Source organism: Populus alba, chromosome 6, assembly GCF_005239225.2.
Source record: "Populus alba chromosome 6, ASM523922v2, whole genome shotgun sequence".
In the NCBI taxonomy this organism is placed as follows: Eukaryota; Viridiplantae; Streptophyta; class Magnoliopsida; order Malpighiales; family Salicaceae; genus Populus; species Populus alba.
Window position 1 is genome coordinate 11,306,746 of NC_133289.1, and position 13,679 is coordinate 11,320,424.

At 33.8% G+C, this 13,679-nt stretch overlaps 2 protein-coding genes across 2 annotated transcripts; both read right to left on the reverse strand.

Annotated features, from left to right (window-relative positions):
- Positions 1-2,973: 2,973 nt before the first annotated feature.
- Positions 2,974-4,932, reverse strand: LOC118048540 (large ribosomal subunit protein uL4). Its single transcript, XM_035058289.2, has 2 exons — positions 3,676-4,932; positions 2,974-3,278 (listed from the first exon to the last, which is right to left on the reverse strand). Exons 1-2 carry the CDS (start codon positions 4,786-4,788, stop codon positions 3,165-3,167), a joined length of 1,227 nt encoding a protein of 408 aa, XP_034914180.1. The 5' UTR covers positions 4,789-4,932; the 3' UTR covers positions 2,974-3,164.
- Positions 4,933-11,148: 6,216 nt separating this feature from the next.
- Positions 11,149-13,059, reverse strand: LOC118048541 (large ribosomal subunit protein uL4). The gene is made up of 2 exons (XM_035058290.2): positions 11,859-13,059; positions 11,149-11,452 (listed from the first exon to the last, which is right to left on the reverse strand). The coding sequence occupies exons 1-2, from the start codon at positions 12,969-12,971 to the stop codon at positions 11,339-11,341; spliced, it is 1,227 nt and encodes a 408-aa protein (XP_034914181.1). The 5' UTR covers positions 12,972-13,059; the 3' UTR covers positions 11,149-11,338.
- Positions 13,060-13,679: the final 620 nt, after the last annotated feature.

Here is a 13,679-nt window from a genome sequence, read left to right on the forward strand (position 1 = left end):
ACTACAGGGACTAAACTATAGTTTTTTATGCCACTTATATAGTAAAAATAAAATGCTTATTTTTAAAAAGTTTGGTCCTTTTTTTTTTAAAAAAAAAAAAATCCTATAAACAAATTAAAATTATCTTTAATAAAATCTACGCCTAATTCACACAAGGAAAATTCTCCTAGATCTCAAGCATGCAATAAACTACAAATAAAAACAAATTACGGCATATAAATTGATGCAAACAACAAATAAAAGATGAAATCATAGTTTTAAGACTAGACCCGGTTCAAGATCCGAGTTCCAAGTCTTGATTGGGTTATCGGGTTGGTCGGGTCAATTTTTTTTTTTTAAAATTAAAACGACGTTGTTTTAGCAAAAAAACAAAAACAAATCAACGGGTTTGCGGCTAGGTCTTAACCGGGACTTGCCGGGACAATCGGGTCGTCGGGTCAACCCGCCCCAGTTTCAGCTCCGGGATGCTCGGGTCGACCCGCCAGCCCGGGCTGAATTTCAAAACTATAGATGAAATTGTAAAAAGAAAATTCAGGATAAACAAACAAATATAGAATGAACAATCTCATTCACAGTGATCATATATAAAACTCACAATAAAAGTAGGTTTTGTTTTAGTTTTTTTTAAAAAAATTTTAATAATGAAATTACATATTAAACGTGGATATATTACATATTATGATTACAAATTTAAGAGGGGGTTATATACTTGGTATTTAATATAGTTATGTCACTTGTATTAATTGCATTAAAGGGCAAAAGAAACAAATATATAATATAAAAAATTAATGTTTTTGCCATAAGTGATTTTGAAAAATAATATTTTCTCGGTCATGTTTGCAGTTCCCAACTAGCTTTAATGACCATGTTTCGCTACAAGATCAGATCAAAATGTTATATTCAATTGCTATAATTGTATTTTAAAAAATAAATGTAATTTAGATTATAAATCCAACTAAGTTAAATAAACTAATTTTATTTCATTTTAGATAAACTTCATTTTTATTCCTATTGATTCAGCATTGTTTCACATCCACTCCTATAAATTTTTTTAATCCTAACTTGAAGAGAAGAATTGGTTTCTCCTCCCACCAAATAACCAAAGTATAAAACTTTGTGGCAGCTGGGTTCAGGTTTGGAGGTATTTAAAAGTATAGTAATGATTATCTTTTAAAATATATCAAAATAATATATATATATATATATATATTAAAAAATATTTTTAATATTAACATATTAAAAAGTTCAGGCTTGGCATAATAATTAGATACCAAGATTGCGGGGACTATTTTTGTGTTTTAGTTTCTATTTGGATTAGCCTTACAGGGAAAAGGCCCATTAATATCAATGGTTCTCTCATCTCTGTAACATGTGGCTCACATTTTTGTTTGACAGGGATAAAGACGCACATGACACGTTGGTTGCCTGAACATATTTGGCTATCTTAAATGGTTGAAAGTCGAGCTCTAAGTAAATTGACTTGTAAAAATCATTTTCAATTTTTTTTTTATTTAAAAACGTTTAAAAATCACTCTAAATACCGCAATAAACTCATTTCTAATTTAAATCAATATTTAATCAATCAAAAAACAAAAAATAAACCTAAAAAAAATAATTAAAACTCAATATACTTTTTCTGATAAGATAAAAGGCCAATCCATATAAAATTCTTTTTATTAAAGGAACTTGATAATAGTTTTTTTTAATGCCAAAACATGGGCAATTGGCAACTCTCTCTATTCTAGTGTTTTCTAGCAATTTTCTTATCTTTCAAACACACATGTTTACTACAATGTAAATAAAATAAAATCTGGATAAAAAAAATTTTCAAACTAAAAAGAACCAAAAAGGAAAGAGAGAAAATCATGGAGGCTAAACTCAATAAAGAGCTCTTCATGAACAGAGTACCCAAAAGCATCTAGCATTCATTTTTTATAGTCAAATTTGGTCCTTGCAGTTTTAATTTTCTATACTAAGTAAGATCGATATTTATTTTGCAAAAACAATTATCATTTCATTGGTATGTTTTTTTTTTTTCTTTCACATCACAATAATATCATAGAAGTCAAATCCAAACCCCGACAAACACAATATGCAAGGATCAAATTGAAAGAAAAGGAAAATCAGTGAGCAAAGTAAAAAACTTTCGAAGGAAGAAAAAAAAAGAGAGCTAATACAATTGAAATAGACAGTGATTTCCCTCATAATGCACTACGCTTCACACAGAAATCTCCACCGGAATTAGTTTTTTTCTTAATGATATATGAAAAATGTGTAGAAAAGATGGAAACTTGGAATATTATTTTTGCACATTAAAAATTGGCGATGGTTTAAGAATGTCCTCACATAGGCGTGATAAGGGGGCGCAATCCACTGCGGAGGAACTATAATAATTATTGAAAGCTCTGATCAACTTTGATAGTTATATCCAGGTTTTTATTGACGACTAACATCCTTCCAGAAGGAGAACCCTTTGCTGCCTCTCTTAGGTAGTTCTCGGTGCTGTGTAATTTAGTGAACTGTGAGGAAGGGTATAGACTGTTTCTCGCACCACATCGCAGGGGTTTCTTCTTGTCTGAAGGCATTCTCTTAGCAGAAAAAAACCTAATTTCCAAATTCCATGTGTATTCGTCGCTCAATTCGTTTACTATTCTTTCCCGGAGCAGTTTTCAACTTGCAATGCTCCCGGCGCCCTAGGAAGCTGCATGCTCTTCCCTCAAGCTAGTCCCCTTTACCTTTCGTTGCTTTATGCCAAAAACCTTCACCCCCTGCTCCAAACAAGGACCTCCCGGCCTCCCTCTGTGCCCGCTCTCAAGCAGAGCCATCTTTTCTGTAGAAGGTCTTCTAGAGTGCTTGCCAGGCACTTTTGAAGCTAAATCATAATAGCATGACATTGACATCTCTGCAAATTCACCGTGCAAGAATAGAAAACATACGGTACATTAAAGCAAGCAATTCGAATAAAAACACATGTGAGGTAATAAATTGTTCCATTTCATTTCTGATTGTAATAGAAATTCTTTGACCTAGCAAAATAGAAGAAAGGGATTGCAAGAAAGGCTACAAAATACCTAACATCCCCTCCTACATGTACAATAGCAAAACAAAAGTTGACAACATAATCAAGTGAATAAGCAAAACTCCTCTCTAAAAACAGAAATAAATCACTGGGAGACACCAAGCCACTTGGTGAAATTCTCGAACTCGGTGTAATCGCTGTCAGAAATCATGGTCTTGTACCAAGCCTTTCCTGCAGCCTTAGCAGCAGCTAGCTCCTCCTATTGGTTTCATAAGAAAAGAAACATTGTTAATAAAGAAGTAGACAAGTGCAAGGCACTCCAACAAAACAAAGAACTATTTGCTGTCAGTGGCAAAACCTATAGTATAATAGAGATTAGATTTGGTATAGCGTAATAATTGATTAACACAGCAATGCTCTGAAAGCTTAGCGGTGTACAAAACCCCACCAAATTGTTCTGACAGTAGTCTATACCACTACACCACATTATTCTGACATTCTTAATACACACACAAAAAAAAATCACATTCAACAGCTTCCATCCACAATACCAAAGCATACAAAAGCAACCACCTAATCATTTCACAATCGCAACATATAGCTATTAACAATATATCACTCTCAAGCCGAAAAAAACAGATAGATAGCCGATATACCTTCGACACAGGTTTCCTCTTCCTGTCGAGCTTCTCCTTCTTGGCCTTCACGCGCTCTGCTTCAGCCAGAAGGGCCATCCTCCTAGCAGTCTTAGCATACGGATTCAATTTCAGCATCACGTTCAAGTTCTTCAATGGGTTCTTCTTCAAAGGCGCCCTCTTCGCCTCCTTCTTGATTGGATTCACAACGCTCTGAACCTCGTCAGAGTTGATGATCCTAGCCAAATCAGCATTCACCATCTTGGTCCTAGGCAGCACATAACCCTTCTTCTTCTCGGAAGACTTATCGAAAGTCCCATATATTGAATCAAGCTTCTCGATAGCTGATTTTGTCCAGATCACAAACCTTCCAAGATGACCGCCGGGAGCCAGCCTCAACAAGTTCAGCCTCTCAACGTTAGCCACCTCCACTCCCGGAATATTACGGAAGGCCTTCACCAACTTGGCACCTTCAGTTCCATACACAATCAGGGGTCCCTTGCGGGAAATGTACCTCCTGTTCCTCATTTTTCCCTTTCCAGCCCTGATCGCTTGAGAATCCTTGGCCTTCTCGGCATCTGGATAAGCACCGATTTCCTTCAGCACCTTAATAGCAGTGGATGTTTTTTCAATGCTCTCGGCCGAATCAGAGATAACCAGAGGCATCTCAGGGACTGACTCCACCCGGTGACCGCGTGCCATTACCAAAGAAGGAACAGCAGAGGCAGCAATCGCTGAAACGACAGCGTATCGCTTTTGGTTGACGTTAATCTTCCTGTGCCAGCGGCGCCAGGTCTTGGTAGGAGCAAACATGCGTCCACCACGGCACATGTTTCCAAAAGCTCCCTGACCAGCACGGTGAGTTCCACCACCAGAAACACGGGGGATACGAGAAACGGCACGACCGGTACCCCAAGATTCGGCTGAGGTCTGGTGGCCGGCCTTCTTTGAGACCGCGTAAGGTTGACGGCTGTTCTTGGAAATGTTGGAGTGGACAAAATTGACGATGTCTGGTCTGATTGAGGCCTTCATGACATCGGGGAGAGCCACGGTTGTGACAGAATCAGTGGCCATGTCATTGAGGGACGCGGGTAGAGGCTGTACGGATACAAGGGGGCGGGCGGCGGCGGCCATTTGACGGTGTGGGGGTGTGTGTTCGTGAGAGAGATGGGGGGAGGGATAGTTTGTGCTCTAGGGTTTTGAAGTGAGAGGAGGGTTGAGTGAAATATATATGTGGGCTCTTTTAGGGTTCATCAGAGCTTATTCTGTGTGTTTTGTTTCTCGAATAAGGGTATTCTAGTACGCTGATAAGGGATGTTTGGGTTTTTTCTTTTTTCTTTTTTAAAAAAGGAAAATCTGAATTATTATCAAGCATCATGTGCAAGTTGATTAAAAACAAATCCAGAAGAACAACTCTAAAAAAACATAATTCATAAAATTAAAAAACTTTGGACTGTTTTTCTATATAAAAATTATGAACAATGCTGCGAGTTTAGGCAGAACACCTAAAACACTTAATGGAAATCAGTTTTTTTTTTTTTTAGTATGGTTAAAGGACAATACTTGATTGATTTTTTTTTAATTTTTTTTATTTTTCAATAATTTTTTAATTCATTTCTCGTTACTAATGGACAAAAATATGAAAAAGGGATTTTAGTATCAAATATAAAATTCTAAAACTTCAGGGACCAAACTTCAGGTTTTTCAAGAAACAATGGAGGCAGACTCGGTTCCTAGTAACTTCAATCCTTTCACTCATCAACTGCTTTATACCTGCTTAAATCAATCGACAAACCATTAACAAGAACTCACATAAAGACTGCAAAAGATTCAATCTTTTGTAAGAATAAGACATGAGAATCCATCAATCGCAAGCCAAAAAAACTAAGGTAATGTTTGGTATTGTAACTGTGGATAAGATTCATTCACAATTATAATTATTATTGTTTAATCAAATACAAAAATCACTTTTTTATTGGTGGGACCCTCAATCAACCATGGCATAACCACCGGTTTGCAAGAAGTGGCTCCTTGCTGCTTCTTGTGCCGAATAAACTTATAAACAATAAAGCATTCATAAGTTTACTTTCATGAATAGTGGAGCATGCTTGATTGTTCATGGGTTTTATTCCTTGAATAGTGGAGCATGGGCATGGCTCCATTGTTCTGATTGGACCGGTCTGGTTCAAAGCTATGTATTGAATCGGGTTTGATCCAACAAAATAAAAAAATTATTTTTAATTGTATTTTATTCAAAAATTAGTGTTAAATATTATTCAATGACATTATATAAATTAGATAAAGATCACTTGACATAACATTTGTAGAATTTGATCGCAATCCCAATTTTGTTCTTGATTATATTTTACCTGATGTTGTTGCGCTCTTAAAAAATTTATGAAAACTGTAGTTCTTGTTGGATATATTTCATACGTGATGTAATTGTAGAAAGTTTAATGGAATAATAAAAAATATTTTATATAAAGTATTATTTATTCCATGATGTAATAGCAATAGTTAAATGTACAATATTTAAATTAAAAACCATCAATATTAATATATATTTTTTAAAATTATTTTATAACCTTAATTTCAAAAACATTTTTAACCAAACATATTAAACTATTTTTTAACCAATTTCAATTTCAACCACAGTTTTAATCAAATATATATTTTTCCAAACCAATCTCAATTAAAAATACTTTTTATAAAATATATTTTTTTCAAACTACAACCACCGTAATATCAAACATACCCGCAAACAAATAGAAAAAGAATATTCTAAATAGGATTCTAATCACGAAAGAAAAGAGCCTGGATTCATACACTGTCTATGAAGCTCCTCTGCCAAGGCTCTCATTGTACTGCAAGAACAAAACGAAACCCCAAAATCAAGCTTACAATTGAAAAAGAGACGCATACCCACACACACAGAGAGAAGAGAAGAGAAGATAAGTACTCTGGCATATATAATCAGGAAGTTTCAAGATGTGAGAGAACACTAATTCTCCAAAACTGCCAAGAGCTTATTTTCATTCTCTCTTTTTCTTTGTCAGGGAATCTTCAATAAAAAAATACTATATTAAAAAGTTAAATTAATAAAATAATTTTTTAAATAATATAAATATAATTTTTTTTGTTTATAAGCCTTTCAATAGTAAAAAGCTATTTAAAAGAGCCAACTACATTTTAATATATTTTATGTTAAATTAATTTTAATATAATTATATAACTAATTTAGATTTTTTATATATAATATAATTATGATGTTATTAATTATATAACTAATATGAGTAATTAATAAAAGTAAATATAAAATCAATGAAGTAATATGAAAGTTAAAAGATATAATTTTAAGTTAAATTTAAAACTTTTAGATTTAAAATTTATTTATATAAATATTTTTAATTTTCACTTTTATATTTTACTGTTAAAATTTTAATTTTTTAAAAGTAAATTCAAATTCAAACTTTTAAAAAAACCACCAACATTTTAAATTTTGATTTTCAAATTCAATTTTTTATGTTTTTTTTTTTCATTATGGTTGTTATCTTTTAAGTTAATTAATCATATTTATTATTGTTAAGTGTTAGAGGAACTTCAAAAAAGTATTATGAATTGATATCAATTTTATAACAATATATTTAAAATAACCAAGAATTTTCTACATATTTAATTAAAAATATATTACATTACAATAAATCAATCAAGTTAATTAAAAATTTAAACTCCTTTTTTGCATAATTTCTAACTTTCTAATTTGAAAATACATTACAGAAATTAGATCCAAATTAGAAATATTCATTTTCATAATTTGTTCTTCTTTCTCAATCGTGTCCAATTATTGTTTCTCTGGACTTTGTTGAACCATCATGGATTATTGCTCTAACATAATTTTCCTGTTTTGTTTCTTCTAATTCTCAATTTCAACTAGAGTATCCCTGAATTGTTGTAAGAGATTTGTTACAGTCACCTCCCTACCTTTATCTTTTTCTTGTCTACGTTTAAGTCGTTTCTTTGCAGCCTTTTGACCGATCGGTCTATCTTGATAAATCAATGGTTCACTATCTTCTCCTAAACTAACAGAATCAGGGGTAGATGAATTTGATGAAGCCGGACTTGCATTGACATGACTTTTTTTGTTTCTTGCTTGATATTTGATATTGACTTGCACGCTCAAATTGCCATTTTGATTCTTTTCTTATGATAACCCAACAATGTTCTAGTTCAAATCGTTTGCCAACGCAAGAAGTATACATTTGTTGAGCATCATTAATTTGGTAAAAAATTAAAGAAATTCAATAATGAATGTTAAAATATGTGTTAAATAATTTAACATGGAAATGAATATTAAAATTACTCTTGATTCTTCGGTCATTCCACTTTACTGATGATTTTCAATTTGAGTAACAAATCCAACAAATTTACCGACTTCTTTATTTATTTCTTGCCATCTACTTGAGATGCTTATTTGAGAACGATTATTCAAGTTTCCTCCATTCTCTAAAATTAGCATGTACCCGAGCCCATAATTATTTTGTTTGTTGTTCAACTCCTGTAATTGGATCCTTACTTGTATTTAATCATGCCGAGACAAGTAAACAATCTTCATCTGGTGAGAAGTTTTTACTTCTTTGTGATTTTTTTTTATTATATGGACATTTAAATTCGAGTATGTTAAGTTATTAATTAATTGATTAGAATTACTTGGTTGAGAGAATATATTTTGACTCGTTCATAAGAAAGTTGGTAAAAGAGCTTAGAAAATTTGAATCCATCTACATTAAAAAAAACCTTAAGTTAAAACCTTATAAGAGGGTGTAGAGGAAGCTCACATTCAATGTCTAACAATTTTATAGTTTCCATACATGTGAATTAATAATAAGAATTGCCTTATACTTATTCTAACATTAATCTAATCATACAACAATTACAATTTGACCATTTTTGAAAACTAAAAGAGGATTGATATACTGGTTTAATTGCATTTTGAACAAGACAAAATATAATTGACCTTAAATTAAAACAAGCAATCAAAAATAAATTTAAGATATGTCACTCCATGTTTTTATCAATTTCAGCTACCATCATTACTTCCTTTCAATTTTGTCAAAGATAATAATATAAATAAAAATTATTTTCCTTAACCCATATAAAAAACATAAAATAACAAAGAAATAAAAATCATCAGTAAATTAACAACAAAAGGTCTCAAGAATCAAGAGATGCAAAAGAAAAAAATAGAAAAAGTCTTTCAAACAAACATATCTTTTGATTTTAACTAATTAACACAATTGATATTATTAATTGACCAGGGGACAATTGATTCTTGTTTTTCTAAATTAGAGAGAAGGGTGAGGCATAATGCAAGGTTTTGAAATCTGCATATAAGTTTTCTTCCTTTTGTTCTGCTTTTAAAAGAAAAAAAAATTAAATATTGTTTTCTTTCTTCTGTTTATTCTGTTTTTAAAAGAAAAAAACAAATGTTGGCTGACGAATACAAAATAAAAACGTTGACCAACGGATATAAACCAAATGAAAAAAATAATAACCAGTATTGTTATTTACTTTTACCTTTTACTGTAGAAAAACATAGAAATGACACTTTCTATATTGAACAGCTATTTTAACTGCTCATTTGGCTCATCGATTGGAGTGTTTAAAAAGAAACATAAAAGTTACATTTTTTTTCTTTTACTTATTCTTTTAATTGCTCGGTTGGAGATGCTTTTATGATTCAGATTTTCCCTCATTGTATTTTCTCTCTTCTCGTAACTAAAAGGACTGAAGAGTTGGATAAATGAGAGAAAAAAAGGACATTCCAATAATGAGGTTATGCCAGCATAACACAAAATAGAGATTATCCTAATTTACTTGAAACTTTTAAATCAATCATAAGAGCACAGGGTCACTTCCTTTCATGAAACCAAATAGGCTAGAAACCCTATTATTATCTTCTCTCAAAGGGGCCAGCTACCAAAATATTATTCCAAGGAAAATGTTATTTTCCATATCTTCCGAGTTTTGAGTAGAACTCGGTTAGCAAAGATAGATCACTCCTATTTTAACATCTTGCAATCAACAAAAAATTAGCGAGTGATATGCAATTCAGATATCTGCATGTCAAAAGAAACAGCTTAGACGCACTTGGTGTCGCTATTAGTTTGCAAGAACAGTAAGATTTTGCAGACTCCATAGCTGTATTTTCAGCAACTGGTTTACGTTTTTTGGAGGCATTGCTTGCTTTTCCATTGCCAATGGCACTTTCCTCATCGTCATTGTCTCCATAGACAGGAAGCTTGAACTTTTCAACTGCTTCAACAACTCCTAGCCTGTGGACCGTAAATGTGAAAATTTGTGAAGTAGACGTGTTAAGATCCACATGAAGGGCGGATAATGAAAGAATGGTGGATGCAGCAAAACATATGAAGTTAAAATTTGTCCTTACCTAGCCATGGCCTCTTCATCAGGAAGGGTTTCTTCATTGATTTCTGGCATGTCATCTTCATCCAGACCTAGAGCCTACAAAACTGCGTAGTGTCTCTGCAAACATGTAATAAACTATTTTAGATATCACCGAGGAACAGGATCCAGCAAAAATCAAAATCAATTATTCCAAGCAGGGAAGGATTCAAAGTCTTTGTTGAATGCATAGATATGATCCACCAGAAAAGTGATGCAGGTTGAGTTAAATTCAAAGAAGACAACCCCAGTTGAAAATTTGAATCAAGTATGACATTTAACTGTCGAAAAATCAGCTAACTTCCAAATCCAAAATCATTCAATAGCACAAAAACAAAAATCTAATCAAGCCTCCAGCTTCTTTGTTTGTCAGTGCAGTGCCACATCAAGAAAGGCTGGATCTTTATCCATTTTTAATGACATCAATGGAGGATGAAAAAAAGTTGAAGTTTGAAATGAGGTGGGCACTTGTTATAAACAACGATTTTACCAAATAAAAGCTACAGACTTGGTGACTGTCAAGGAATTCATAGACTTCTTCGAATCCAGATCTCATTGAAATGATTACATGTGCTTATGGGAATATTTAGGAAGTTCATGAGCTAAGCTTCCATTCAACTTTTTTTTTTTAAAAAAGAGAACCTGTAAACTTGGTCATTGTAAAGAAATCAAGAGATTCGACGAATATGACTTCTGAAAAAATGGTGAAATAACATAATAGCAGAAGGTGGAGTTATAACTTATACGTATCGCTAAAAGTTGCAACAACTACACTTCAACCCCTCTATATCTCTTTTTTATTCGAATTGCTTGCTTTTAATAAAAGCAACGATAATCTTACCATCAAACCCTTTTCATTTGCTCGATCACCAAAATAATTAATGTCCAATTTCTCTGTTTCCAATAACTATATATCAAATTGATTAAACTACAAATTCATAATACATGACATTAAGCTCTCTGCAAATTCACCGAGCAGGAATAGAAAGCATACGGTACATTAAAGCAAGCAATTCAAATAAAACACACAAGTGAGGTAATAAATTGTTCCATTCATTTCTGATTGGAATAGAAATTCTTTGACCTAGCAAAATAGAAGAATGGGATTGGAAGAGAGGCTACACAATACCCAACATCCCCTCCTACATGTACAATAGCAAAACAAAAGTTGACAACATAATCAAGTGAATAAGCAAAACTCCTCTCTAAAAACAGAAATAAATCACTGGGAGACACCAAGCCACTTGGTGAAATTCTCGAACTCGGTGTAATCGCTGTCAGAAATCATGGTCTTGTACCAAGCCTTTCCTGCAGCTTTAGCAGCAGCTAGCTCCTCCTATTGGTTTCATAAGAAAAGAAACATTGTTAATAAAGAAGTAGACAAGTGCAAGACACTCCAACAAAACAAAGAACTATTTGCTGTCAGTGGCAAAACCTATAGTATAATAGAGATTAGATTTGGTATAGCGTAATAATTGATGAACATAGCAATGCTCTGAAAGCTTAGCGGTGTACAAAACTCCACCAAATTGTTCTGACAGTAGTCTATACTCTATACGACTACACCACATTATTCTGACATTCTTAATACACAAAAAAAAAAAAAAATCACATTCAACAGCTTCCATCCACAATACCAAAGCATACAAAAGCAACCACCTAATCATTTCACAATCGCAACATATAGCTATTAACAATATATCACTCTCAAGCAGAAAAAAACAGATAGATAGCCGATATACCTTCGACACAGGTTTCCTCTTCCTGTCGAGCTTCTCCTTCTTGGCCTTCACGCGCTCTGCTTCAGCCAGAAGGGCCATCCTCCTAGCAGTCTTAGCATACGGATTCAATTTCAGCATCACGTTCAAGTTCTTCAATGGGTTCTTCTTCAAAGGCGCCCTCTTCACCTCCTTCTTGATTGGATTCACAACGCTCTGAACCTCGTCAGAGTTGATGATCCTAGCCAAATCAGCATTCACCATCTTGGTCCTAGGCAGCACATAACCCTTCTTCTTCTCGGAAGACTTATCGAAAGTCCCATATATTGAATCAAGCTTCTCGATAGCTGATTTTGTCCAGATCACAAACCTTCCAAGATGACCTCCGGGAGCCAGCCTCAACAAGTTCAGCCTCTCAACGTTAGCCACCTCCACTCCCGGAATATTACGGAAGGCCTTCACCAACTTGGCACCTTCAGTTCCATACACAATCAGGGGTCCCTTGCGGGAAATGTACCTCCTGTTCCTCATTTTTCCCTTTCCTGCCCGGATCGCTTGAGAATCCTTGGCCTTCTCGGCATCTGGATAAGCACCGATTTCCTTCAGCACCTTAATAGCAGTGGATGTTTTTTCAATGCTCTCGGCCGAATCAGAGATAACCAGAGGCATCTCAGGGACTGACTCCACCCGGTGACCGCGTGCCATTACCAAAGAAGGAACAGCAGAGGCAGCAATAGCTGATACGACAGCGTATCGCTTTTGGTTGACGTTAATCTTCCTGTGCCAGCGGCGCCAGGTCTTGGTAGGAGCAAACATGCGTCCACCACGGCACATGTTTCCAAAAGCTCCCTGACCAGCACGGTGAGTTCCACCACCAGAAACACGGGGGATACGAGAAACGGCACGACCGGTACCCCAAGATTCGGCTGAGGTCTGGTGGCCGGCCTTCTTTGAGACCGCGTAAGGTTGACGGCTGTTCTTGGAGATGTTGGAGTGGACAAAATTGACGATGTCTGGTCTGATTGAGGCCTTCATGACATCGGGGAGAGCCACGGTTGTGACAGAATCAGTGGCCATGTCATTGAGGGACGCGGGTAGAGGCTGTACGGAGACAAGGGGGCGGGCGGCGGCGGCCATTTGGCGGTGTGGGGGTGTGTGTTCGTGAGAGAAATGGGGGGAGGGATAGTTTGTGCTCTAGGGTTTTGAAGTGAGAGGAGGGTTGAGTGAAATATATATTTATATCCGATCTCTTATGATGTTTGGAGCCAAATATATGATTTGTTTTTAATTTTTTACGTGATTTGAATTAAATTAATAACTTTATTATAATTTTATATTTAGAATAAAATATTAAATTGTAGAATTGAATTTAATCATGTTATTTAAAATATTTTTAGATTAGTAATCTTTATTATCTTAGAAATTTTTTTCTTATTTATATTTTATGTAACAAGAGCAGGAAATGCTAAATGAAAAGCTAAAAATAAAAAAATATATATTACTTTGGCTTTTTAATATTTGTTTTACAAAGTTAAAGGGAGTGCTGCGTAAATATTATTATATCATTTGTCTTACAAAAATATTATTTTTATATATTTTTAAAAATATTAAATACTATTCATTACAATAACTTTTTTACTATTTTTTTTCTTTAATGTTTTTTTTTAAAAAATACATTATTTTTTAGATTATTTTTTACGAAATTATTTTGGTCTTGTAACCGTGTTATGGGTTTGATGAGTTTACTTGGATTGACTCGAGTCAATTTTTTAATCTTTTTTAATTGATTTTTTTTAAATTTTATTTTTTAATATTAGATTAAATAAGAATTGTTCAGGTTTCTTA